This window comes from Bombina bombina, chromosome 3 (assembly GCF_027579735.1).
Source record: "Bombina bombina isolate aBomBom1 chromosome 3, aBomBom1.pri, whole genome shotgun sequence".
Lineage (NCBI taxonomy): Eukaryota > Metazoa > Chordata > Amphibia > Anura > Bombinatoridae > Bombina > Bombina bombina.
The window spans coordinates 1,196,904,029-1,196,929,463 of record NC_069501.1 but is presented as its reverse complement, the minus strand read 5'-3'; the positions used below and the strand labels follow the sequence as shown (position 1 = coordinate 1,196,929,463).

At 40.3% G+C, this 25,435-nt stretch overlaps 1 protein-coding gene across 2 annotated transcripts in view; it reads right to left on the bottom strand.

Moving 5' to 3' along the window:
• The window catches only part of NOX4 (NADPH oxidase 4), a 719,402-nt gene that overhangs the window by 128,622 nt on the left and 565,345 nt on the right, over positions 1-25,435 (bottom strand). The window contains exon 14 of one of the 2 annotated variants that reach the window (XM_053708631.1): positions 22,247-22,366. The exons of the other annotated variant lie outside the window; for it this stretch is intronic. Coding sequence (XP_053564606.1) covers positions 22,247-22,366 — 120 coding nt within the window. The remainder of the gene's footprint in view (positions 1-22,246; positions 22,367-25,435) is intronic. 2 annotated transcript variants of the gene reach the window in all.

Sequence of the window (25,435 nt, the reverse complement as noted above, 5' to 3'; positions counted from 1 at the left end):
CCATCATGCAAGCTCACAAAGCTAAACAAACTGAGAACAAAGAAGGGGTGCACAGGTGGCTGTAATCACCCATATAAAATACAAAACATGGAAGGGAACTGCACTCCAAGACCGGATCAGGTACACATCCTGTGACTCAGTAACATCCAGCCCTGGGTGCTAAATAGCACTCCAAAAAAAGCTGTGATGTCACCAGAGCCACAGGCAGTTAATCCCAGTCCGGAATGGGTGCAAGAACCAAGGGAGATTACAAATAAAAAGTAATACAACACATAGAAACACCCAGCACTCACCAGCTAGCTCACAGCTAAGATAAAATCACAACTGGAAAGGTTAGTCACCGCATCTGGCCAAATGGGAAAGCTCAGGCACCACGTCAAGGTCCTTTCCTTAGCCTGAGTCCCTAACACAGGCACACCATCATGCGAGCTCACAAAGCTAAACAAACTGAGAACAAAGAAGGGGTGCACAGGTGGCTGTAATCACCCATAGAAAATACAAAACATGGAAGGGAACTGCACTCCAAGACCGGATCAGGTACACATCCTGTGACTCAGTAACATCCAGCCCTGGGTGCTAAATAGCACTCCAAAAAAAGCTGTGATGTCACCAGAGCCACAGGCAGTTAACCCCAGTCCGGAATGGGTGCAAGAACCAAGGGAGATTACAAATAAAAAGTAATACAACACATAGAAACACCCAGCACTCACCAGCTAGCTCACAGCTAAGATAAAATCACAACTATAAAGGTTAGTCACCGCATCTGGCCAAATGGGAAAGCTCATGCACCACGTCAAGGTCCTTTCCTTAGCCTGAGTCCCTAACACAGGCACACCATCATGCGAGCTCACAAAGCTAAACAAACTGAGAACAAAGAAGGGGTGCACAGGTAGCTGTAATCACCCATAGAAAATACAAAACATGGAAGGGAACTGCACTCCAAGACCGGATCAGGTACACATCCTGTGACTCAGTAACATCCAGCCCTGGGTGCTAAATAGCACTCCAAAAAAAGCTGTGATGTCACCAGAGCCACAGGCAGTTAACCCCAGTCCGGAATGGGTGCAAGAACCAAGGGAGATTACAAATAAAAAGTAATACAACACATAGAAACACCCAGCACTCACCAGCTAGCTCACAGCTAAGATAAAATCACAACTGGAAAGGTTAGTCACCGCATCTGGCCAAATGGGAAAGCTCATGCACCACGTCAAGGTCCTTTCCTTAGCCTGAGTCCCTAACACAGGCACACCATCATGCGAGCTCAGAAAGCTAAACAAACTGAGAACAAAGAAGGGGTGCACAGGTGGCTGTAATCACCCATAGAAAATACAAAACATGGAAGGGAACTGCACTCCAAGACCGGATCAGGTACACATCCTGTGACTCAGTAACATCCAGCCCTGGGTGCTAAATAGCACTCCAAAAAAAGCTGTGATGTCACCAGAGCCACAGGCAGTTAACCCCAGTCCGGAATGGGTGCAAGAACCAAGGGAGATTACAAATAAAAAGTAATACAACACATAGAAACACCCAGCACTCACCAGCTAGCTCACAGCTAAGATAAAATCACAACTGGAAAGGTTAGTCACCGCATCTGGCCAAATGGGAAAGCTCAGGCACCACGTCAAGGTCCTTTCCTTAGCCTGAGTCCCTAACACAGGCACACCATCATGCGAGCTCACAAAGCTAAACAAACTGAGAACAAAGAAGGGGTGCACAGGTGGCTGTAATCACCCATAGAAAATACAAAACCTGGAAGGGAACTGCACTCCAAGACCGGATCAGGTACACATCCTGTGACTCAGTAACATCCAGCCCTGGGTGCTAAATAGCACTCCAAAAAAAGCTGTGATGTCACCAGAGCCACAGGCAGTTAACCCCAGTCTGGAATGGGTGCAAGAACCAAGGGAGATTACAAATAAAAAGTAATACAACACATAGAAACACCCAGCACTCACCAGCTAGCTCACAGCTAAGATAAAATCACAACTGGAAAGGTTAGTCACCGCATCTGGCCAAATGGGAAAGCTCAGGCACCACGTCAAGGTCCTTTCCTTAGCCTGAGTCCCTAACACAGGCACACCATCATGCGAGCTCACAAAGCTAAACAAACTGAGAACAAAGAAGGGGTGCACAGGTGGCTGTAATCACCCATAGAAAATACAAAACATGGAAGGGAACTGCACTCCAAGACCGGATCAGGTACACATCCTGTGACTCAGTAACATCCAGCCCTGGGTGCTAAATAGCACTCCAAAAAAAGCTGTGATGTCACCAGAGCCACAGGCAGTTAACCCCAGTCCGGAATGGGTGCAAGAACCAAGGGAGATTACAAATAAAAAGTAATACAACACATAGAAACACCCAGCACTCACCTGCTAGCTCACAGCTAAGATAAAATCACAACTGGAAAGGTTAGTCACCGCATCTGGCCAAATGGGAAAGCTCAGGCACCACGTCAAGGTCCTTTCCTTAGCCTGAGTCCCTAACACAGGCACACCATCATGCGAGCTCACAAAGCTAAACAAACTGAGAACAAAGAAGGGGTGCACAGGTGGCTGTAATCACCCATAGAAAATACAAAACATGGAAGGGAACTGCACTCCAAGACCGGATCAGGTACACATCCTGTGACTCAGTAACATCCAGCCCTGGGTGCTAAATAGCACTCCAAAAAAAGCTGTGATGTCACCAGAGCCACAGGCAGTTAACCCCAGTCCGGAATGGGTGCAAGAACTAAGGGAGATTACAAATAAAAAGTAATACAACACATAGAAACACCCAGCACTCACCAGCTAGCTCACAGCTAAGATAAAATCACAACTGGAAAGGTTAGTCACCGCATCTGGCCAAATGGGAAAGCTCAGGCACCACGTCAAGGTCCTTTCCTTAGCCTGAGTCCCTAACACAGGCACACCATCATGCGAGCTCACAAAGCTAAACAAACTGAGAACAAAGAAGGGGTGCACAGGTGGCTGTAATCACCCATAGAAAATACAAAACATGGAAGGGAACTGGACTCCAAGACCGGATCAGGTACACATCCTGTGACTCAGTAACATCCAGCCCTGGGTGCTAAATAGCACTCCAAAAAAAGCTGTGATGTCACCAGAGCCACAGGCAGTTAACCCCAGTCCGGAATGGGTGCAAGAACCAAGGGAGATTACAAATAAAAAGTAATACAACACATAGAAACACCCAGCACTCACCAGCTAGCTCACAGCTAAGATAAAATCACAACTGGAAAGGTTAGTCACCGCATCTGGCCAAATGGGAAAGCTCAGGCACCACGTCAAGGTCCTTTCCTTAGCCTGAGTCCCTAACACAGGCACACCATCATGCGAGCTCACAAAGCTAAACAAACTGAGAACAAAGAAGGGGTGCACAGGTGGCTGTAATCACCCATAGAAAATACAAAACATGGAAGGGAACTGCACTCCAAGACCGGATCAGGTACACATCCTGTGACTCAGTAACATCCAGCCCTGGGTGCTAAATAGCACTCCAAAAAAAGCTGTGATGTCACCAGAGCCACAGGCAGTTAACCCCAGTCCGGAATGGGTGCAAGAACCAAGGGAGATTACAAATAAAAAGTAATACAACACATAGAAACACCCAGCACTCACCAGCTAGCTCACAGCTAAGATAAAATCACAACTGGAAAGGTTAGTCACCGCATCTGGCCAAATGGGAAAGCTCAGGCACCACGTCAAGGTCCTTTCCTTAGCCTGAGTCCCTAACACAGGCACACCATCATGCGAGCTCACAAAGCTAAACAAACTGAGAACAAAGAAGGGCTGCACAGGTGGCTGTAATCACCCATAGAAAATACAAAACATGGAAGGGAACTGCACTCCAAGACCGGATCAGGTACACATCCTGTGACTCAGTAACATCCAGCCCTGGGTGCTAAATAGCACTCCAAAAAAAGCTGTGATGTCACCAGAGCCACAGGCAGTTAACCCCAGTCCGGAATGGGTGCAAGAACCAAGGGAGATTACAAATAAAAAGTAATACAACACATAGAAACACCCAGCACTCACCAGCTAGCTCACAGCTAAGATAAAATCACAACTGGAAAGGTTAGTCACCGCATCTGGCCAAATGGGAAAGCTCAGGCACCACGTCAAGGTCCTTTCCTTAGCCTGAGTCCCTAACACAGGCACACCATCATGCGAGCTCACAAAGCTAAACAAACTGAGAACAAAGAAGGGGTGCACAGGTGGCTGTAATCACCCATAGAAAATACTAAACATGGAAGGGAACTGCACTCCAAGACCGGATCAGGTACACATCCTGTGACTCAGTAACATCCAGCCCTGGGTGCTAAATAGCATTCCAAAAAAAGCTGTGATGTCACCAGAGCCACAGGCAGTTAACCCCAGTCCGGAATGGGTGCAAGAACCAAGGGAGATTACAAATAAAAAGTAATACAACACATAGAAACACCCAGCACTCACCAGCTAGCTCACAGCTAAGATAAAATCACAACTGGAAAGGTTAGTCACCGCATCTGGCCAAATGGGAAAGCTCAGGCACCACGTCAAGGTCCTTTCCTTAGCCTGAGTCCCTAACACAGGCACACCATCATGCGAGCTCACAAAGCTAAACAAACTGAGAACAAAGAAGGGGTGCACAGGTGGCTGTAATCACCCATAGAAAATACTAAACATGGAAGGGAACTGCACTCCAAGACCGGATCAGGTACACATCCTGTGACTCAGTAACATCCAGCCCTGGGTGCTAAATAGCACTCCAAAAAAAGCTGTGATGTCACCAGAGCCACAGGCAGTTAACCCCAGTCCGGAATGGGTGCAAGAACCAAGGGAGATTACAAATAAAAAGTAATACAACACATAGAAACACCCAGCACTCACCAGCTAGCTCACAGCTAAGATAAAATCACAACTGGAAAGGTTAGTCACCGCATCTGGCCAAATGGGAAAGCTCAGGCACCACGTCAAGGTCCTTTCCTTAGCCTGAGTCCCTAACACAGGCACACCATCATGCGAGCTCACAAAGCTAAACAAACTGAGAACAAAGAAGGGGTGCACAGGTGGCTGTAATCACCCATAGAAAATACAAAACATGGAAGGGAACTGCACTCCAAGACTCCAAGGTTTTTTGGAGTGCTATTTAGCACCCAGGGCTGGATGTTACTGAGTCACAGGATGTGTACCTGATCCGGTCTTGGAGTGCAGTTCCCTTCCATGTTTAGTATTTTATATGGGTGATTACAGCCACCTGTGCACCCCTTCTTTGTTCTCAGTTTGTTTAGCTTTGTGAGCTCGCATGATGGTGTGCCTGTGTTAGGGACTCAGGCTAAGGAAAGGACCTTGACGTGGTGCCTGAGCTTTCCCATTTGGCCAGATGCGGTGACTAACCTTTCCAGTTGTGATTTTATCTTAGCTGTGAGCTAGCTGGTGAGTGCTGGGTGTTTCTATGTGTTGTATTACTTTTTATTTGTAATCTCCCTTGGTTCTTGCACCCATTCCGGACTGGGGTTAACTGCCTGTGGCTCTGGTGACATCACAGCTTTTTTTGGAGTGCTATTTAGCACCCAGGGCTGGATGTTACTGAGTCACAGGATGTGTACCTGATCCGGTCTTGGAGTGCAGTTCCCTTCCATGTTTTGTATTTTCTATGGGTGATTACAGCCACCTGTGCACCCCTTCTTTGTTCTCAGTTTGTTTAGCTTTCTGATCTCGCATGATGGTGTGCCTGTGTTAGGGACTCCGGCTAAGGAAAGGACCTTGACGTGGTGCCTGAGCTTTCCCATTTGGCCAGATGCGGTGACTAACCTTTCCAGTTGTGATTTTATCTTAGCTGTGAGCTAGCTGGTGAGTGCTGGGTGTTTCTATGTGTTGTATTACTTTTTATTTGTAATCTCCCTTGGTTCTTGCACCCATTCCGGACTGGGGTTAACTGCCTGTGGCTCTGGTGACATCACAGCTTTTTTTGGAGTGCTATTTAGCACCCAGGGCTGGATGTTACTGAGTCACAGGATGTGTATCTGATCCGGTCTTGGAGTGCAGTTCCCTTCCATGTTTTGTATTTTCTATGGGTGATTACAGCCACCTGTGCACCCCTTCTTTGTTCTCAGTTTGTTTAGCTTTGTGAGCTCGCATGATGGTGTGCCTGTGTTAGGGACTCAGGCTAAGGAAAGGACCTTGACGTGGTGCCTGAGCTTTCCCATTTGGCCAGATGCGGTGACTAACCTTTCCAGTTGTGATTTTATCTTAGCTGTGAGCTAGCTGGTGAGTGCTGGGTGTTTCTATGTGTTGTATTACTTTTTATTTGTAATCTCCCTTGGTTCTTGCACCCATTCCGGACTGGGGTTAACTGCCTGTGGCTCTGGTGACATCACAGCTTTTTTTGGAGTGCTATTTAGCACCCAGGGCTGGATGTTACTGAGTCACAGGATGTGTACCTGATCCGGTCTTGGAGTGCAGTTCCCTTCCATGTTTTGTATTTTCTATGGGTGATTGCAGCCACCTGTGCACCCCTTCTTTGTTCTCAGTTTGTTTAGCTTTGTGAGCTCGCATGATGGTGTGCCTGTGTTAGGGACTCAGGCTAAGGAAAGGACCTTGACGTGGTGCCTGAGCTTTCCCATTTGGCCAGATGCGGTGACTAACCTTTCCAGTTGTGATTTTATCTTAGCTGTGAGCTAGCTGGTGAGTGCTGGGTGTTTCTATGTGTTATATTACTTTTTATTTGTAATCTCCCTTGGTTCTTGCACCCATTCCGGACTGGGGTTAACTGCCTGTGGCTCTGGTGACATCACAGCTTTTTTTGGAGTGCTATTTAGCACCCAGGGCTGGATGTTACTGAGTCACAGGATGTGTACCTGATCCGGTCTTGGAGTGCAGTTCCCTTCCATGTTTTGTATTTTCTATGGGTGATTACAGCCACCTGTGCACCCCTTCTTTGTTCTCAGTTTGTTTAGCTTTGTGAGCTCGCATGATGGTGTGCCTGTGTTAGGGACTCAGGCTAAGGAAAGGACCTTGACGTGGTGCCTGAGCTTTCCCATTTGGCCAGATGCGGTGACTAACCTTTCCAGTTGTGATTTTATCTTAGCTGTGAGCTAGCTGGTGAGTGCTGGGTGTTTCTATGTGTTGTATTACTTTTTATTTGTAATCTCCCTTGGTTCTTGCACCCATTCCGGACTGGGGTTAACTGCCTGTGGCTCTGGTGACATCACAGCTTTTTTTGGAGTGCTATTTAGCACCCAGGGCTGGATGTTACTGAGTCACAGGATGTGTACCTGATCCGGTCTTGGAGTGCAGTTCCCTTCCATGTTTTGTATTTTCTATGGGTGATTACAGCCACCTGTGCACCCCTTCTTTGTTCTCAGTTTGTTTAGCTTTGTGAGCTCGCATGATGGTGTGCCTGCGTTAGGGACTCAGGCTAAGGAAAGGACCTTGACGTGGTGCCTGAGCTTTCCCATTTGGCCAGATGCGGTGACTAACCTTTCCAGTTGTGATTTTATCTTAGCTGTGAGCTAGCTGGTGAGTGCTGGGTGTTTCTATGTGTTGTATTACTTTTTATTTGTAATCTCCCTTGGTTCTTGCACCCATTCCGGACTGGGGTTAACTGCCTGTGGCTCTGGTGACATCACAGCTTTTTTTGGAGTGCTATTTAGCACCCAGGGCTGGATGTTACTGAGTCACAGGATGTGTACCTGATCCGGTCTTGGAGTGCAGTTCCCTTCCATGTTTAGTATTTTCTATGGGTGATTACAGCCACCTGTGCACCCCTTCTTTGTTCTCAGTTTGTTTAGCTTTGTGAGCTCGCATGATGGTGTGCCTGTGTTAGGGACTCAGGCTAAGGAAAGGACCTTGACGTGGTGCCTGAGCTTTCCCATTTGGCCAGATGCGGTGACTAACCTTTCCAGTTGTGATTTTATCTTAGCTGTGAGCTAGCTGGTGAGTGCTGGGTGTTTCTATGTGTTGTATTACTTTTTATTTGTAATCTCCCTTGGTTCTTGCACCCATTCCGGACTGGGGTTAACTGCCTGTGGCTCTGGTGACATCACAGCTTTTTTTGGAGTGCTATTTAGCACCCAGGGCTGGATGTTACTGAGTCACAGGATGTGTACCTGATCCGGTCTTGGAGTGCAGTTCCCTTCCATGTTTTGTATTTTCTATGGGTGATTACAGCCACCTGTGCACCCCTTCTTTGTTCTCAGTTTGTTTAGCTTTGTGAGCTCGCATGATGGTGTGCCTGTGTTAGGGACTCAGGCTAAGGAAAGGACCTTGACGTGGTGCCTGAGCTTTCCCATTTGGCCAGATGCGGTGACTAACCTTTCCAGTTGTGATTTTATCTTAGCTGTGAGCTAGCTGGTGAGTGCTGGGTGTTTCTATGTGTTGTATTACTTTTTATTTGTAATCTCCCTTGGTTCTTGCACCCATTCCGGACTGGGGTTAACTGCCTGTGGCTCTGGTGACATCACAGCTTTTTTTGGAGTGCTATTTAGCACCCAGGGCTGGATGTTACTGAGTCACAGGATGTGTACCTGATCCGGTCTTGGAGTGCAGTTCCCTTCCATGTTATATATATATATATATATATATATATATATATATATATATATATTTTAACTTTGTTATATATCCTTTGTTGGCAATGACATAGGTCAAATGTTTTCTGTAAGTCTTCACAAGTGTTACGGTACCAGCAGTGTACCAAGGGTTAGTACTAGGGAACAATGTCCTGCATAGGGAATCAGCAATTCACAACCCAGCCAGTTTCAGGTTTAAAAACAGAATGTCTACTTTATTTGAAGGCAGCACACAGATTTATACACCCTGGCTTCAGGTTACAAAGGGCATTGGTTTAACAGTAAAGCAAACATATGAACAATGCATCAAACCTCTAACAATTGTCTATTCACAGGTAAAACAGATTAACATATTAAGTTAATTAACTAGGGAAGAACGTTTACTCAGACAATCTGATGTTGGGCAGTCTAGTTAACATAATTACACAAAACACAATCAGTTTACCCAGACAGACTCCTGAGACACAATCAGATCTGAAACATACATAGAATACATCTTATTAGAGAATATAGGAACAGTTCTTATTAGCTATAAAGTCTTTTATGCCCACTTGGCTTATAGAGTCACAATTGCTCCCACAAGGGGCACTCACACCCTGTACCCATCCTGTATTTATGGATACAGGGTGACATAGACATAAGACAGAGTTATGAAAGTACATGGGGTGTCCAGCATATAAAATTCCATATTTCCATGCAGTCTCTGGGTATCCTTAAGCCCATGTACCTCCAGCCCAAAGAATGTTCCATAACAGGCCCTCCAATATACAGTAGCGAGATTGGTTTTGTCACAACAAGGTTGTCACACACTGTTGCTGGTATGTTGGCCCATTCCTGCATGCAGATCTCCTCTAGAGCAGTGATGTTTTGGGGCTGTCGCTGGGCAACACGGACTTTCAACTCCCTCCAAAGGTTTTATATGGGGTTGAGATCTGGAGACTGGCTAGGCCACTCCAGGACCTTGAAATGCTTCTTACGAAGCCACTCCTTCGTTGCCCGGGTGGTGTGTTTGGTATCATTGTCATGCTGAAAGAACCAGCCATGTTTCATCTTCAATGACCTTGCTGATGGAAGGAGGTTTGCACTCAAAATCTCACGATACATGGCCCCATTCATTCTTTCATGTACACGGATCAGTCGTCCTGTTTCCTTTGCAGAGAAACAGCCCCAAAGCATGATGTTGCCACCCCCATGCTTCACAGTAGATATGGTGTTCTTTGGTTGCAACTCAGCATTCTCTCTCCTCCAAACACGACGAGTTGTGTTTCTACCAAACAGTTCTACTTTGGTTTCATCTGACCATATGACATTCTCCCAATCCGCTTCTGGATCATCCAAATGCTCTCTAGCATACTTCAGACGGGCCCGGACATGTACTGGCTTAAGCAGGGGGACACGTCTGGCACTGCAGGATCTGAGTCCCTGGCGGCGTAGTGTGTTACTGATGGTAGCCTTTATTACGTTGGTCCCAGCTCTCTGCAGGTCATTCACTAGGTCAACCCATGTGGTTCTGGGATGTTTGCTCACCGTTCTTGTGATCATTTTGACCCCACGGGGTGAGATCTTGTGTGGAGCCCCAGATCGAGGGAGATTATCAGTGGTCTTGTATGTCTTCCATTTTCTAATTATTGCTCCCACAGTTGATTTCTTCACACCAAGCTGCTTGCCTATTGCAGATTCAGTCTTCCCAGCCTGGTGCAGGTCTACAATTTTGTTTCGACAGCTATTTGGTCTTCACCATAGTGGAGTTTGGAGTGTGGCTGTTTGAGGTTGTGGATAGGTGTCTTTTATACTGATAACAAGTTCAAACAGGTGCCATTAATACAGGTAAAGAGTGGAGGACAGAGGAGCCTCTTAAAGAAGAAGATACAGGTCTGTGAGAGCCAGAAATCTTGCTTGTTTGTAGGTGACCAAATACTTATTTTCCACCATAATATGAAAATAAATTATTTCCAAATCAGACAATGTGATTGTCTGGATTTGTTTCCACATTTTGTCTCTCATAGTTGAGGTATACCTATGATGAAAATGACAGGCCTCTCTCATGGGAGTGGGAGAACTTGCACAATTGGTGGCTGACTAAATACTTTTTGGCCCCACTGTATGTATATATATATATATATATATATATATATATATATATATATATATATATATATATATATATGTATATATATATACAGTGAGGGAAAATATTATTTGATCCCCTGCTGATTTTGTATGTTTGCCCACTGACAAAGAAATGATCAGTCTGGTAGGTTTATTTGAACATTGAGAGACAAAATAACAACAAAACAATACAGAAAAAAACGCATTTCAAAAAAGTTATAAATTGATTTGCATTTTAATGAGTGAAATAAGCATTTGATCCCCTATAAATCAGCAAGATCTCTGGCTCCCAGGAGTCTTTTTTAAAGGTAACAAGCTGAGATTAGGAGCACTCTTAAAGGTTGCCAATGAACATCTGAATGATTCAAAAGAGAACTGGGTGAAAATAATGTGGTCAGATGAGACCAAAATCGAGCTCTTTGGCATCAACTCAACTCCCTGTATTTGGAAGAGGAAGAATGCTGCCTATGACTCCAAGACCACCATCCCCACCGTCAAACATGGAGGTGGAACAATTATGCTTTAGGGGTGTTTTTCTGCTAAGGGGACAGTACAACTTCACCACATCAAAGGGACGATGGACGGGGCCAAGTACCATCAAATCTTGTTTGAGAACCTCATTCCCTCAGCCAGGGCATTGAAAATGGGTTGTGGATGGGTATTCAGGCATGACAATTACCCAAAACACACGACCAAGGCAACAAAGGAGTTGCTCAAGAAGAAGCAAATTAAGGTCTTGGAGTGGCCTAGTCTGTGGCCTAATCTGTGGAGGGAGCTAAAGGTTTGAGTTGCCAAACATCAGCCTTGAAACCTTAATGACTTGGAGAGGATCTGCAAAGTGGAGTGGATCAAAATCCCTCCTGAGATGTGTGCAAACCTGGTGGCCAACTGCAAAAAACGTCTGGCCTCTGTGATTGCCAACAAGGGTTTTGCCACCAAATACTAAGTCATGTTTTGCAAAGGGGTCAAATACTTATTTCACTCATTAAAATGCAAATCAATTTATAACTTTTTTTAAAAATTAAAATTATGGACTGTTCATTTCTTTGTTAGTGGGCAAACGTACAAAATCAACAGGGGATAAAATATTTTTTTCTCTCACTGTATGTATATATATATATATATATATATAAATTATATCTGTACATACGCATTTATGTGTTTATATGTGTATATATGTCTGTAAATGCATATATACACATATAAATAAATACATATGTACACACATATATACAAATATATATATACATACATATAGATCTCTAGATATGTATGTATCTCTATGTTAAAGCCCTTTGCCTTCCTCTTTTTTCTAACACCGGAGGCCTCATATCTTTGAGCCCTTATAACTTTAAGGTGCAATATTTTATTTTTTAGTAATTTTTATTAGAATGTGTTATTATGGGTGTAACTATACTTTGTAATTTAGTTTTGATGTGTTTTGTGACACTTTTTTATTTTGTGAAACAGTTACCATTCTAGCGTAAATCATGATTGCACTCAAGTGATCGTGTTTACTTTAAACTCTTAATACCAGTGGTAAACCTGACAAGCAGAAACATCCGCAATAAACCCCTTATTGCCCGCACCCAAATGTTTGCGCTCCACTTGTAATCTGGCCCTTTCTGTCCTTTATACACAGATTTTGAGACTGCTCTATCCCCCCAGTTTTTTAAACAGCTTTATCCATTTCCAGTCATAAACTGTTTTTCTTTGTTTTCATATTTTATTCTGCTTTTTAAAGGTTTAGAAACAATTTTAGCCAAAACCATTAGGTAAAATGGTTAACTGGTTACAAATTAATAAAAACCTGAAGTGTGTAATTTTTACCTTCAGTTTTTTGTTTTGTATAGCATGTCTAGTAGTTATAATTACCTCATAGTTAAATTATATGTAATGATATAAGCATTTTCAATTGCATAATGTAACTTTGCAAGGAGATATCATATCAAGTGTTTCACAGTGCAGTGAAAAGACACTTAAAGGGCCACTAAACCCAAAATCTTTCTTTCATGATTCAGATAGAGAATAGAAATTTAAACAACATTACAATTTACTTCTATTATTTATTTTGCTTCATTTTTTTAGATATCCTTAGTTGATGAAAAAGCAATGCACATGGTGAGCCAATCACACAAGGCTTCTATGTGCAGCAACCAATCAGCAGCTGCTGAGCATATCTAGATATGCTTTTCAGCAAAGAATATCAAGAGAATAAAACAAATTATATAATATAAGTAAATTAGAAAGATGTTTAAAATTGCATTCTCTTTCTAATTCATGAAAGAAAAAATGTGGGTGTCATGTCCCTTTAAGCCACTGTCAGTTACTATAAGAGTTTGAGCCTCAATAATTTGCTATGTTCTATGTTCCTGCATGCAAGGGCTTTTTTCTATTTTGTGTTAAAATCAGCTCTTCAATAAAGTATTTTCATGAAAAGCACTTTGGACTGAGAAGAAATTGCTTTTTGAGAAGGATGGATATCTGTCAGTTTAAGCAAAGAGGTTGAAATTCACAGTAACCACTATAAAAAAATAAAAAAAATAAACATGTAATTAAAAATGTAGTAATTTAGATAGAAAGATAATAAATAAAAAAACTGAAAAGTTCAGGTACAAACACATAGCACAACACTGTATCCTCAGGTAACCAAAGCGAATTTGACAGATTTTAAACTCACAGTTGCACTAAGTTCTCTGGTCTGGTGCAATAACCTATGAAGTTCCGTCACTACCAAAAGGTCTGCTAGATAATTTTAGCAAGGCCAATTGTAACTTGAGAGCTGTTTATCTGCTACGCACGGTTCTGGGTGTGGAGAGACACCATTTATAGTGTTATAATCACAAGCTGGTCTTCACAGCAACCATCCTGCTATTCAGATGTTTGTATCTTATCCAAATAATTTGAAGTGAACCTGCCTGAGCCTTTCTCGACTGGATTCCATCAGGGATTTCACAAAAACACAATTGGACGGATTTGTTATCATTTGTTGTCACCAAATGCATTTGTTTTTCCCAAATAAAGACATTTTTGGTGTTTTAAAATATTTTGGACTGTTTATTGCTTTACAAATATTGCGTATTCATTTTTTCCAAAGTGAAATTCCACCTCCTATGGGTTATTTTTTATTCTTATTTTTGTTTACATTCATAAATAACCCTATAAGTGTTGCCTAATAATTCCGAAAGTATATATATATATATATATATATATATATATATATATATATATATATATATATATAATATTTTCTTTTTTAAGTGTAAGAATTTTAGAAAATTTTATCTGGAATTTTAGATTAGATAATATTATTTCTCTGCATGGTAACTTTCTCTTTATTCCATAATGTCTTTATTTTCATAATCATTTTGATATTTTTTATTTTTTATTTTTAATGTAATCACTTAAATGCATACGTCCCCACATATCAAGCTGCCAGAAAGGAAACCTGTCCAGCTGTGTTCAAGGGCAGCAAGCATTTGCCACCGCAATTACCATTGCACAACTGGTAATGCAACCATAACACCTGCAAAACCAAATGCATGAGAACAGAGCTTGTCAATCTCTGAGTTAGAATCTCAGAGTATATTGGTTAGCAAATCTATACTTCATAAACTTTAGCACTTCTAAAATGTATGTGTGCTCAAAATCTAATCAGTTTGATCCTTATCTGCTAAAAACTCTATGCTACTATGGAACAAAGAATTAGTAACTATCGCCTAGATTACGAGTTGTACGGTAACAGGAGTGAATTGCTATTGTCACCGCTCACTTTCCTACACTGCTGGTATTACAGGTTTTTATAAACCCGGCATTAACAGGCAAGAAGTGAGTGTAGAGCAAAATTGCACTCCACACTGCACTCCAATACCAGCGCTGCTTAAGTGAGCGGTGAGCTAGTTGTACGTGCTTGTGCACCATTTACCCATAGACATCAATGGGGAGAGCCGGCTGAGAAAAAGTCTAACACTTGCAAAAAAGCAGCGCAAAGCTCAGTAACGAAGACTCACATTTTATGTTTACACCTAACACCCTAACATGAACCCCGAGTCTAAACAACCCTAATCTTACACTTATTAACCCCTAATCTGCCGCCCCCAACGTCGCTGCCACTATAATAAACATATTAACACCTAAACCACCGTACTCCCACATTGCACTAAATATTATTCACCCCTAATCTGCCGCCCCTAACATCGCTGCCACCTACCTACATTTATTAACCCCTAATCTGCCGCCTCCAACGTCGCCGCCACTATACTAAAGTTATTAACCCCTAAACCTAAGTCTAACCTTAACCCTAACACCCCCTAACTTAAATATAATTAAAAGAAATCAAAATACAAATTCCTATCATTACCTAAAAAATTCCTATTTAAAACTAAATACTTAACTATAAAATAAACACTAAGCTAGCTACAATATAACTAATAGTTACATTATATCTAGCTTAGGGTTTATTTTTATTTTACAGGCAAGTTTATATTTATTTTAACTAGGTAGAATAGTTACTAAATAGTTATTAACTATTTACTAACTACCTAGCTAAAATAAATACAAATTTACCTGTAAAATAAAACCTAACCTAAGTTACAATAACACCTAACACTATACTACAATTAAATAAATTCCCTACATTAAATACAATTAAATAAATTAAATACAATTAGCTAAATTACCAAAAAAACAAACACTAAATTACAGAAAATAAAAAACAAATTACAAGATCTTTAAACTAATTACACCTAATCTAATAGCCCTATCAAAAGCCCACCCAAAATAAAAAAAAACCCTAGCCTACAATAAACTAGAAATAGCCCTTAAAAGGGCCATTTGCAGGGCATTGCCCCAAAGAAATCAGCTCTTTTACCTGAAAAAAAATACAAACAACTTCCCCAAAAGTAAAACCCACCACCCACACAACCAACCCCCCAAATAAAAGCCTAACTAAAAAAACCTAAGCTCCCCATTGCCCTGAAAAGGGCATTTGGATTTGCATTGCCCTTAAAAGGCATTTAGCTCTATTGCAGCCCAAAGGCCTAACTTAAAAAATAAACCCACCCAATACACGCTTAAAAAATTCTAACACTAACCCCCAAAGATTCACTTACCGGGAGAAGTCTTCATCCAAGCGGCAAGATGTCCTCAAGGAAGCCAGCAGAAGTGGTCCTCCAGACGGGCAGAAGTCTTCATCCAGACGGCATCTTCTATCTTTATCCTTCTGACGCGGAGCGGCTCCATCTTCAAGACATCCGGTGCGGAGCATCCTCTTCTTTCGATGGCTAACGACGAATGAAGGTTCCTTTAAATGACATCATCCAAGATGGCGTCCCTTATATTCCGATTGGCTGAAAGAATTCTATCAGCCAATCGGAATTAAGGTTGAAAAAATCCTATTGAACTTCAATCCTATTGGCTGATCCAATCAGGCAATAGGATTGAGCTTGCATTCTGATTGGAACAGCCAATAGAATGCAAGCTCATTCCTATTGGCTGATTGCATCAGCCAATAGGATTTTTTCAACCTTAATTCTGATTGGCTGATAGAATTCTATCAGCCAATCGGAATCTAAGGGACGCCATCTTGGATGACGTCATTTAAAGGAACCTTCATTCGTCGTTAGCCATCGAAAGAAGAGGATGCTCTGCACCGGATGTCTTGAAGATGGAGCCACTCCGCGTCAGAAGGATGAAGATAGAATATGCCGTCTGGATGAAGACTTCTGCCCATCTGGAGGACCACTTCTGCCGGCTTCCTTGAGGAAATCTTGCTGCTTGGATGAAGACTTCTCCCGGTAAGTGAATCTTCGGGGGTTAGTATTAGGATTTTTTAAGGATGTATTGGGTGGGTTTATTTTTTAAGTTAGGCCTTTGGGCTGCAATAGAGCTAAATGCCTTTTAAGGGCAATGCAAATCCAAATGCCCTTTTCAGGGCAATGGGGAGCTTAGGTTTTTTTAGTTTGGCTTTTATTTGGGGGGTTGGTTGTGTGGGTCGTGGGTTTTACTAATGGGGGGTTGTTTGTATTTTTTTCAGGTAAAAGAGCTGATTTCAATGCCCCTCAAAAGGCCCTTTTAAGGACTATTGGTAGTTTATTGTAGGCTAGGGTTTTTTTTTTTTTATTATTTTGATAGGGCTATTAGATTAGGTGTAATTAGTTTAAAGATCTTGTAATTTGCTTTTTATTTTCTGTAATTTAGCGTTTGTTTTTTTGGTAATTTAGCTAATTGTATTTAATTTATTTAATTATATTTAATGTAGGGAATTTATTTAATTGTAGTATGGTGTTAGGTGTTATTGTAACTTTGGTTAGGTTTTATTTTACAGGTACATTTGTATTTATTTTAGCTAGGTAGTTAGTAAATAGTTAATAACTATTTAGTAACTATTCTACCTAGTTAAAATAAATACAAACTTGCCTGTAAAATAAAAATAAACCCTAAGCTAGATACAATGTAACTATTAGTTATATTGCAGCTAGCTTAGTGTTTATTTTATAAGTAAGTAGTTTTAAATAGGAATGTTTTAGGTAATGATAGGAATTTGTATTTAGATTTCTTTTAATTATATTTAAGTTAGGGGGTGTTAGGGTTAGGGTTAGACTTGAAGATGGAGCCGCTCCGCATCGGAAGGATGAAGATAGAAGATACCGTCTGGATAAAGACTTCGGCCCGTCTGGAGGACCACTTCAGCCCGTCTTGAGGACCACTTCTGCTGGCTTCGTTGAGGACATCTTGCCGCTTGGATGAAGACTTCTCATGGTAAGTGAATCTTCGGGGGGTTAGTGTTAGGATTTTTTAAGGGTGTATTGGGTGGGTTTATTGTTTAGGTTAAGCCTTTGGGCTGCAATAGAGCTAAATGCCCTTTTAAGGGCAATGCCCATCCAAATGCCCTTTTCATGACAATGGGGAGCTTAGGTGTTTTTAGTTAGGCTTTTATTTGGGGGGTTGGTTGTGTGGGTGGTGGGTTTTACTGTTGGGGGAGTTGTTTGTATTTTTTTTTCAGGTAAAAGAGCTGATTTCTTTGGGGCAATGCCCCGCAAAAGGCCCTTTTAAGGGCTATTGGTAGTTTATCGTAGGCTAGAGTTTTTTTTTTATTTTTGGTGGGCTTTTTTATTTTGATAGGGCTATTATATTAGGTGTAATTAGTTTCAAGATCTTGTAATATTTTCTGTAATTTAGTGTTTGTTTTGTGATAATTTAGCTAATTTTATTTAATTTATTTAATTGTATTTAATGTAGGGAATTTATTTAATTGTAGTGTAGTGTTAGGTGTTATTGTAACTTAGGTTAGGTTTTATTTTACAGGTAAATTTGTATTTATTTTAGCTAGGTAGTTAGTAAATAGTTAATAACTATTTAGTAACTATTCTACCTAGTTAAAATAAATACAAACTTGCCTGTAAAATAAAAATAAACCCTAAGCTATCTACAATGTAACTATTAGTTATATTGTAGCTAGCTTAGGGTTTATTTTACAGGTAAGTATTTAGTTTTAAATAGGATTTTTTTAGGTAATGATAGGAATTTGTATTTAGATTTATTTAAATTATATTTGTTAGGGGGTGTTAGGGTTAGCGTTAGACTTAGGTTTAAAGGGTTAATAAATTTAGAATAGTGGCAGCGACGTTTGGGGATGGCAGATTAGGGGTTAATAAATGTAGGTAGGTGGCGGCGATGTTGGGGGCGGAAGATTAGGGGTTAATAAGTATAATGTAGGTGGTGGCGATGTTAGGAACAGCAGATTAGGGGTTAACCCCTTAATGACCACAATGTACCATGTATGTCACTGGTCGTTAATGGTTTTTTCAGGACATAATAGCATTAGTCTAGCAAGAACACGCTATGAATGCCCTCCCTCCAGCAGGCTTTGTTTAATAGAGCAGTCTCAACACTGGTGGCAAGACCGTGCTATAAAACAATGAAGTCCCAAAAAAAGACCAGTGACATACAGGGTACGTCGCTGGTCCTTAAGGGGTTAATAATAATTAACTAATGTTTGTGAGGCGGGAGTGCGGCGGTTTAGGGGTTAATATGTTTATTATAGGGGGGCGGAGCCGACATCCGGGAGGAATGTCCACACTATAGAGGAGCTCTGTGGTTCACTTTCCTAAAAACCCATCTGCTAGGGCCATTCCACTGGCCATGTGGAAATGGTTTGAGATCAAACTCTCCAGAGAAGAATTTACTACTCAGTCACAATAACTGCACTCTGGATGTGGCCGGTAAACCCTGATCTTACTCTGAGGCCTACTATGCTGCCGCCATTTTCAAGCCCTGACAGGCTGTAGATAATCTGAAACTGACGATCGTATGGCATTGCCCTACTCTACCGCACTGCTCAGTCTTATCCAAACACCCTCCTCAAATATGGCAGAAGACTCCTACTTGCAGATCCGGGCTCTATTCAAGGCCCTAGAACTACAGACACTTCACCACTTCGGCGATCTCAGTCACGCAATAACTGCGCCACAGAATAAGGGAGACCCATGTCTATCAAGCAGAGCCAGTGTGAGGGATATTGAGTCGCAGTGTCAGGAGACTAGACTGGCTGAGCTACCTCCCCTGTCTAAGTTTACAATGGACACAGAGCCCAGACCAATCCCGGTGAAGCAGGAGCTCACTTTACCTGTGGGGGACCCTGAAAGAACACGGAGCAGAACCGGATCGCGCTCCTCTGATCTGGCTGTCAGCTCTTACTACTCCGGAAAGACCTCAGAGGTACAGGCAGTCACAACGTCTGCCTTGAATGCTTGTTTGGAGCAGCGCCCTGTTAGAAAGAAACCTGGACTGCGCTCCGATATTGGTAAGACCTTTCCTATGCCCAGAACTCACCCTGAGTCAGTCAGTGACGTCCCGCCGGCAGTAAACCAAAATGTGGAGAAGCCTAATATCTTCAGATGGCCTGCAGCTGCGATCTCCCCCGGGAGATTATCACCTTTGGATTCCATAAACTGCACTGTAGCTGGCAAAGACTTAACCCTTACAGGCTGGACATTTGGGTTATGGGAATTGACAGGCATTTGCAGCTTAGTTACCTTATACGGTATAGGTTAATGAGGGGATGCAACGCTTCTTCTGTTTGCTGTCCCTACAACAGATGAAAACTCTATATGTGACTTCTGCAGTGCTTTTAGTTTTCCCCAAGCCCCACAGGTCACTGTTAATGATAACACATTTAAATTGTCTGATGAGGAGTTCCATGGGCACTGGTTGTGTTTAATTAGTTATTGTTGGGACAGTTTTCCTTTTCATTTAGAACTGAGCTTGTTAAGGCCATGCGACTGTTTGTCTTACCACAGTTTTTCTAACATTTTCAATTTATGCTAATAAGTGTATTAGTGTGTTTTATCTCTATAATGTTCACTAATATGGAGTTGACACACCTTATTATTAAGCACTGCACAACATAGCTACTCCAAGACAGCATCCTCATAACTATTACTAGTATATATAAGCTAGCAGCTTTAGTAGCTCATTTTAAACTCTACAGTAACAAAGTCTATATGGTTATGTTTAGCTTATACAAAACCCGCTAAATGTTTTATGATGGTTTTGCTATCTACTGACATGTACTTGGTGTATCCTCGTTGAATTTAACTGTTTCTATGCTGTATCACAAAATCTATCATTTTTGCAGTTAGCACATAGACATACATATCACATACCACCTGGTTTTATTGGAGTTAAACTAGGTTTAAACCTTCATACAATAACAGCTCAGCCTCTAATACAGCTCTATAGGTCCTAGCAGCCAGTGTGGACTCACTCCAGTACTCAGATCTCCTGTCCAAAATACTATTGCATCATAGAGGGGGCCTCACTTTTAAAGCCTCACTATCAACATACATGTAATATGTTTCCATACCATTATACTTGATATTACAATAGTGAACTATGATGCATAATTTTATCCTGATAGGACATAGTTGCATGTAGCCCCACAATCTGCCAATATTTTTGCAATACGCTGATATTATATATGCTAACTATCTCTAGCTGTGACAACATGGAGGGTTCATGGTCGTGAGGTTATGAATGTTTCTTTTCTATGATTGTACATAGGTGTATACTTATGCTACGGGGATTATGGTAGAAAGTGTTCTGCATGTTGCATTACATTAGAATATTGCTCACAGAGACCCCAGTACATCTCAGCATCCTTCCGCACTGCCAGTGGCCGAGGCAGAGTCGCATGCTAAGAATTTTGCTCATGTTACTTGGAGTGATTTCATACACATGACATGTTAGTGCAGACTCTCCATGACCCTCAGTGGAGCTCTTTAAGCATATAGATCGGTACTGTTATCATGGATATATCATAGGATGACATGCTTGTTAGAAAATATATACATCATAGGTACTACCTACTACTACCTACACTGCCCACACCCTATTACTGTTGAGCCCTCTCCTTCCTTTCCCGCCGGTACTGGTTGCCTGCGGGTCATACCCCTTTTCCTTTTTCCCGCATCGTCTATAGTTGACATTTCCCCAGGAGAGGAGCTCACACAGAAACCCTTTATATCCCATACATACTAATACACCCCCCCTCCCACATAACCCTCTTGAGACCCACCCTTATCTATCTTATTGACTGCCTCCCAACTAGGCATATAAATTACTATACCCTGAGCAACTTCTGCCTACTACCCCGACATACTAATTGGCTCCGCCACCCTCCCCCCACCCCACCCACCCCCCCCTACTCTACTCTGAGCGGCTCTTGCCCGCTGCTTCCCCCCCTACCCCATAAAAATATAGAGCTATCTCCTCCCTAGCCCTAACCTGAGTTGATTAGATACCTTACTCTTTTTCTTATATAGCTGGGAGGGGACCATTACGGTTCGTTTTACACTTCTCTTACTCTATAATAAAACTGAAGTCTCATTGTGAATTAGCCCACGTTGTATAGTAACATTGGAGATATGTGAATGTATTATGTTGCTAACTATACTACGTATATATCGATGTATAAATGTTTTGGGGCTTACCCCATATGCTGTATCTTTTTTTTTTATGACTTCAATAAAAATTATTTGAAAAAAAAAATAAAAAAAAAATATATATGTTTATTATAGTGGTGGCGATGTCCAGAGCAGCAGATTAGGGGTTAAAAATGTTATTATAGTGTTTGTGATGCGGGAGGGCCTCGGTTTAGGGGTTAATAGGTAGTTTATGAGTGTTAGTGTACTTTTTAGCACTTTAGTTATGAGTTTTATGCAACAGCGTTGTAGTGTAAAACTCATAACTACTGACTTTAAAATGCGTTAGGAATCTTGGCGGTAGAGGGTGTACCGCTCACTTTTTGGCCTCCCAGGACAAAGTCGTAATACCAGCGCTTTGTAAATCCCATTGAAAAAAGCCTTTATGAAATTTACGTAAGTTGGTTTGCGGTAAGGCCAAAAAAGTGTGCGGTACACCTATACCTGCAAGACTCGTAATACCAGCGGGCGTAAAAAAGCAGCTTTAGGACCTGTTAACGCTCCTTTTTACCTTAACGCGCCACTCGTAATCTAGCCGAATGCTATTAATCAGACAAATATGTCTAATTGTGAAAATAAATTGTTTACTTACAGCAAATGGTTGAGAATAGATGCAAATGGGGTTACTCCAATGCCTCCAGCAACACACAGACTAATTTTATAATTTAAAACTTCTTCTGAAGGACTTCCAAATGGACCATCTATCAAAATTCTGTAAAAAAAAAAAACAACACAAACACATAATGTCTTATGAACAGCAATATAACCTTGACTTAGTTTTAGTAATTACTGACCTATAAAAATAACTTCCATACTTTGAGCACAACCTTGTGACCTTACATTAAAGATAAAATCATGAATACATTCAGAGGATATAAAAATATATACATAGAAACACATCTATATTTTTTAATACAATGATATATGTTTGTTTTTTACGGAGCCACAAAAATGTCACACAAGATTTTTTTTTATAAATTGTGTGCACATTTTGCTAAATCGTGAGCACATTTTGTTAAATTGTGCAAATATTCTGCTAAATCGTGTGCACATTTTGCTAAATCGTGAGCACATTTTGCTAAATCGTGAGCTTGATTTATAATCATGCTATTCCACCTTAAGCATGAATCCTCCCACTTATAGTTCAGCCTGCTAACCAGTAGGGATAGGCGAATGTTTCTAAAAATTTGCAATTTAAAACGAATTTTGATACGTTTGTGCATTCAAATCGAATTTTGAAATGTAATATTCAAATTTGTTCATTCGAATTTCAAATGTTTATATAACATTCTAACATTCTATTTTCAAATTTTTGTTTTCAATTTTTTTTAATAACATTTGAAAATATTCATTGAATAATAGAATGTTTACCTATGTATTTTATATCACATTCAATTTCAAAATGTAATATTTGAATGTCACATTTAAATGTGAATGTCACATTCAAATTTGAAATAGTATTTCTAGTCTACAACTGTGTTTTATAAATGTAATATTCAAATTCGAATGCTACATTCGAATTCAAATGTCACATTCAAAATGGTATTTCTAGTCTAATACTGTGTTTCATAAATCTAATATTCGAATTTGAATGTCACATTCGAATTCGAATGTCACATTCAAATTCGAAATAGTATTTCTAGTCTTATACTGTTTTATAAATGTAATATTCGAATTCGAATGTCACATTTGAATTTAAATGTCACATTTGAATTCAAATTGGATTTCTAGTCTACAACTGTGTTGTATAAATGTAATATTCAAATTCGAATGTCACATTTGTACAGTTTTCAGTGCCATTTTTTTCTTTAGGTAGTGAAATCAAATTGGATGTTTCCATAGTATTAATAAAAAAGGAATTGCCAACATTACCCTGCTTAAAAAAGACAGAAGAATGTGACAATATTTTATAGAGAAATGACAGAAAAATATGTATTTGAAATTGTACAATTCATAATTTTTTTAATTGAGCACAACTATTTTGTTTTGAGAAACCAGTTTTCAATCTGAATAATTAACTAATTTCTGTTCAATATAGACTCCTGTCTTATGTGCAACCTAGAAATAAAATAGGAGTCATAATTTGGATTGTTGATATTAAATCAGGTGATTTGGGATTATGCTTTGCATAATACAGTGCCAAGCTTGTTATTTACACCTAACCCTAGATTGATGGCATTTGTTATTTAAAATGATGTCACTATTACCTATTTGCCAAAAAATTTGCGGATCTCTTGATATTGCTGATTTTATGTACTCTATAGATAAATGTGTTAGGCTGTGTCCTGTTACTGATATATAGTCTTTAGCCCTTTTGCCTTTTTTGTTTTTTTATATTTTTAATTAATTGGAATATGTACCAAATTCAACCTCTGTACGTATATATCTGTTATTGTAAGAGTGGACTAGATATTTTTTCCCTTAACCTTATAGCTGGTTGTTTGCCATTGCATATAGATATTCAAGATATTTTTATGTCAGAATGAAGTGCAGGCTTTCATTGTTAAGAGGCCCCTTGCATTGGTGGAGAGCTAACAAAGATAAATAGCCCACCTTGATGAAATTGGCAAAACCCTACTTATGCATCTCAGGCACCTCAACACCATCAGAGTGCCTCTTCTCTGCTGCAGGCAAAATAGCTTGCAAAAAAGAGAACCAGCCTCAGCCGGGAGCATGTGGACATGTTGACATTTTTGCATTTCAATGCAAAGTTTATGAAAGAGTGAATAACAGAATGTTATAAACAGTGGTAGTTTATCTCTTACTAGTTCTACCTCTTTTCAAACAGTTTGTGGTTTTGTTTTGCTTAATTAAAAAAAAAATGTGTTCTGCTGTTTAAACATTGGACCAACAGTTACGTTAATGTAAGGTTGTAGTCTGAAGTTTATATTTATAACACTCAGTATGTGGATTTTTATTTTAAATATAGGGAAAAAAAATGTTTTTTTTTCCCTCCGATTAGTCGATTATGAAAATAATCGTTAGTTGCAGCCCTAATTGTATTTAATGTATTGTACTATAGATACCCTTGATGCAGCACGTGTATATGAAAGCCCTTATGCCAGAGAAACACTACACTCCCGGGGTAACACAAATATTTGAAATAATGTAAGTTGCAAATAATAAGCTATCCTATAAGTATCACATAAATGTTGTTCACTCTCTGTCCTTGTATTCATCTATTATATTAGATTCCAATATATGAGAAGTGTGTACATCGGTTATAATAGAACAGCTCCCACAGCCCATGTGTTCACACAATATCATAGATCAGGCTACTAACTCTAGAGATATTTAATTGTATTCATTTATTACCAACATATATCCTTGATGAAGAACTCATTTATAAAAGCCCCTATGCCACAGAAATGTTATGTTTCTATGGCAACATAATAATAATAACTTGGAACGAAACAGGAGTATAGTAATGGGAAATCCAATTTGTAATACAAAATAGCATGACACTTAATGTACATAATGTACATTAAATTATCAGCTTCTGTGTTTAACATGATTATTTAATAGCAAATCTAACCATATTATAGCGATATTTGATATTAACACGGAAGTGACGTTGACTCATAACGTCACTTCCAGTTTGCAATAATACCGACGATACCCTGAGTCGCATAGTCCACATAAGTAAAGCGGAACTAAATAAGAAATATATCTCTGTAAATGATTTTTTATACCTAACAGCATTCACCTATCTAATAGTCACAGATGAGCTTAAATGTTCAATGATCCTCTACATAAATACGGAAGCGATGTTGTTATGTGA